This window comes from Rosa rugosa, chromosome 3 (assembly GCF_958449725.1).
Source record: "Rosa rugosa chromosome 3, drRosRugo1.1, whole genome shotgun sequence".
Taxonomy (NCBI): Eukaryota; Viridiplantae; Streptophyta; class Magnoliopsida; order Rosales; family Rosaceae; genus Rosa; species Rosa rugosa.
Window position 1 is genome coordinate 3,139,291 of NC_084822.1, and position 3,294 is coordinate 3,142,584.

Here is a 3,294-nt window from a genome sequence, read left to right on the forward strand (position 1 = left end):
GAACCGTACTAGCTTTAAGGCACTTATCAATGCCTTAACGATCATCATTTTGGCTGAAAATTTGCAGAGACGATCTATACACTAGTACCTAAAAACTGAACGGTTGAGATGTGGATATGCGACCGAAAAGTGACCGAAAACTCGAACTTCACACGTTAATTTTCAAAGCAGAGCTCCGCTCTGGATAGGATTTGTGTGTATATATATATATATATATATATATATATATATATATATATATATATATATAACACAAAGATTAAGTAAAGTACAAGATTAGGAAAATAATGAAATTGGATTAGTCAACATTAAATTGGACTTTAGAACAAGTAATTTTCATGTTTTAGGGCACAAATATGTATATGAATTATGATCCAACAGGGATGCAAACAACCTTCTGAGCAATGTCGGGTGGGAATATAGTGTAAACTGCAGCCGACATCCATGTTCTTGTACCATGATCAATCAAGTCTGAAACAAGTTCAAAAACACAATCAGATGGTTTGTGGAGCAAGTATTGTTGACAGTCTGGAATCCAACGATCGTTCCAAATGTTAACTTGTGTCCCATCACCAATACACCATTGAACTCCTGCTTTTAGTACCGGCCTTCCTTGGAGAATGCTTCTCCACGAAAATGATGGTGAATCACCCAACTCTGCCTCCCAAAAGGAATTATTTGGATAGTACCTGGCTTTATAAAGTCGTGCAATCAATGAGTTTGGGTTAGTAAGCAGCCTCCACCCTTGTTTAGCTAGCATGGCCAGGTTGTAAGCAAACACATTTTTAAAACCCATTCCTCCTTCATCTTTTGTTAGGCATAATCTCTCCCAACTACGCCAATCAATTTTTTTCTTATCATCTGTGTCTCCCTAAAAAAATGAAGCACAGAACTGATGGATGTCATCACAGAGGCTCTTTGGTAAGAGGTAGCAGTTCATAGCATACAATGGCATGGTTTGGGCCATTGCTTTGATGAGGATTTCCTTTCCAACTGCACTTAGGATTTTTGCCTTCCAATTCACTAGTTTCTTTGTGAGTTTCTCCTTTATGTACGCAAAAATAGCAGACTTGGACCTTCCTACTTTCATAGGTAGTCCCAGATACTTATCATGCTCCTTTACACATTGAACATTTAAAATAGCCGCCAATTTTTGCTGCGTTACTCCATTGACATTGTTGCTAAACACCACACTGCTTTTCTAAAAATTTACTTTCTGGCCTGAAGCATTTTCATAGATATCATGGATTCTTTTGTAATGCATACACTTTGCCATAGTAGCAAAGCCAAAGAGTATACTGTCATCTGGAAAGAAAAGATGGTGAAGGGTAGGGGCCTGAGGGCACATTTTAAGTCCTTGAATGACCTGATGCTGGACTGCCTGCGAGATAAGTGGTGACAATCCTTCACTACATAAAATAAACAGATAGGGTGAAAGTGGATCACCCTGTCTGATACATTGAGTAGGTGCAATCCTGGGAGATGGCTCCCCATAAAGCAGGATAGAATAAGCAACAGATGTAACACACTTCATAATGATCTGAATCCAACTAGGATCAAAACCTAGCTTTGTTAACATAGCAGAGATAAACGACCACTCAAGTCTGTCATATGCTTTACTAATATCCAGTTTTAAAGAGAAGAAACCCTCCTCCTGATACCTGAGTTTGTGCATAAAGTGTGCTGCTTCGTTTGCCACCAGGGTATTATCAGAGATCAATCTACCTAGGACATAAGCACTTTGCAAGGAAGAGACAATGTCAGGAAGCCACATCTTGAGTCTGTTGGCTACAACTTTGGAACTAATCATGCAGATGACATTACAAAGCTATAGGTCGAAAATGCATTGCTTCTTTGGGGTCTTGGATCTTCGGGACCAAACATAGATAAGTATGGTTGGAGTCCGGCCATATATCTCCAAGTTCAAGCAAATTTTTGACTGCCAAGCAAACATCTTCACACACTACAGTCCAATATTTTTGATAGAATAAAGGAGACATACCATCAGGTCCAGGGCTTTTGGATGGGTGCATTTGGAAAAGAGCCATCTTTATCTCTTCATTAGTATATGGAGAAAGTAGTGCGTCATTCATTTGCGGTGTTACACGGCAAGGGGTTGCAGCAGTGACAAATGCAATAGCCTCCTCATCCACTTGTTCAGCTGAGAAGATATTTTGGAAATATCGCAAAAGACTTGCTTGTATTTCTTGTGGTTCAGTTTGCCATATACCATGATCATCCATCAGTCCCTTAATAAGGTTTCGACTTCTTCTGTTACTTGCTTTTCGATGAAAGAAAGCCGTGTTTCTATCACCCTCCTTCAACCACAAGGCTCTAGATCTTTGCCTCCAATATGTTTCTTGCAATGATAATAATTGACTATAACGCACATGAAGCAATCTTTGCTCCTCATACAGTTGTACAGAATGCTGTTGCCTAATGAGGTCATTGAGTTTTTCCTGAATAATTCGCATCTCCGTTTGCTGCTGACTAAAATCCAGACGATGCCAAAGCCTTAATTTGTCTCCCACTGCCTTTGTTTTGTTTTCAATTTGTTGTAGTGCATTGCCAATAGTAGGCTTGGACCATTGTTGCTTAATTATATTTAAACACTCCTCTCTGCCATACCAACATTCCTCAAAGCGAAAAGGCTTGTTAATTCGCTTTCTCACTTGACGTTCACAAAAAGCTTCAATGAGAATAGGGCAATGATCGGATTCCGATGGATTGAGAGTAAGGACACGACTGAATGGGAACCTGCTACGCCATTGCACACATTGAAAACCTCTGTCCAACCTTTCCCTGGTGTGTTTACTTAGCCAAGTGAATCTACTGCCAACAAAACCCATATCACTGAGTCCACAAGAGGTCATAGTTCTTCTAAACTGTCATTGCTGCTAGGGCTCGTGGAGGGCCTCCAGATTTATCTCTTCTTGTCATAACTTCATTAAAATCTCCAGCCATCAACCATGGCAGGAGACATATTTGAGCATCTAGAGTTTTGATCAAATCCCAAGTATGGTCTCTCCCCCTCTAGCAGCAACTCCATATATTCCTGTAAATCTCCACAGGTCCGTACCCGGTTTCCCAATTGCGGCATCAATATGATTTGGAGAGTGACTTCATACATCAACATGAGTATCCTCCGTCCAGATGATGGCTAGGCCTTGGGAGTTCTGTTCATGTGGGACACAAAAATAGTCTTTGAATCTGTACATACCTCCAACAATATAGAGTATTTGCTATCTCACCAAGCATAATTAACACCCTCTTTGGGACACCCACAAGCCATGG

General features: G+C 40.3%; 1 protein-coding gene across 1 annotated transcript; it reads right to left on the reverse strand.

Moving 5' to 3' along the window:
- Nucleotides 1-367: 367 nt before the first annotated feature.
- LOC133736108 (uncharacterized) lies at nucleotides 368-1,774 on the reverse strand. The gene is made up of 3 exons (XM_062163540.1): nucleotides 1,214-1,774; nucleotides 948-1,117; nucleotides 368-833 (listed from the first exon to the last, which is right to left on the reverse strand). The coding sequence occupies exons 1-3, from the start codon at nucleotides 1,772-1,774 to the stop codon at nucleotides 368-370; spliced, it is 1,197 nt and encodes a 398-aa protein (XP_062019524.1).
- Nucleotides 1,775-3,294: the final 1,520 nt, after the last annotated feature.

What these genes read in the sequence shown, in the direction of transcription:
- LOC133736108 (XM_062163540.1), bottom strand. Translation starts at nt 1,774, where the DNA reads ATGTGGCTTCCTGACATTGTCTCTTCCTTGCAAAGTGCTTATGTCCTA. An exon ending in AAAATGCTTCAGGCCAGAAA is followed by an intron (nt 1,118 to 1,213) that starts GTAAATTTTTAG and finishes CAATGTGTAAAG; the next exon opens with GAGCATGATAAGTATCTGGG. An exon ending in ATGGCCCAAACCATGCCATT is followed by an intron (nt 834 to 947) that starts GTATGCTATGAA and finishes TGATTGGCGTAG; the next exon opens with TTGGGAGAGATTATGCCTAA.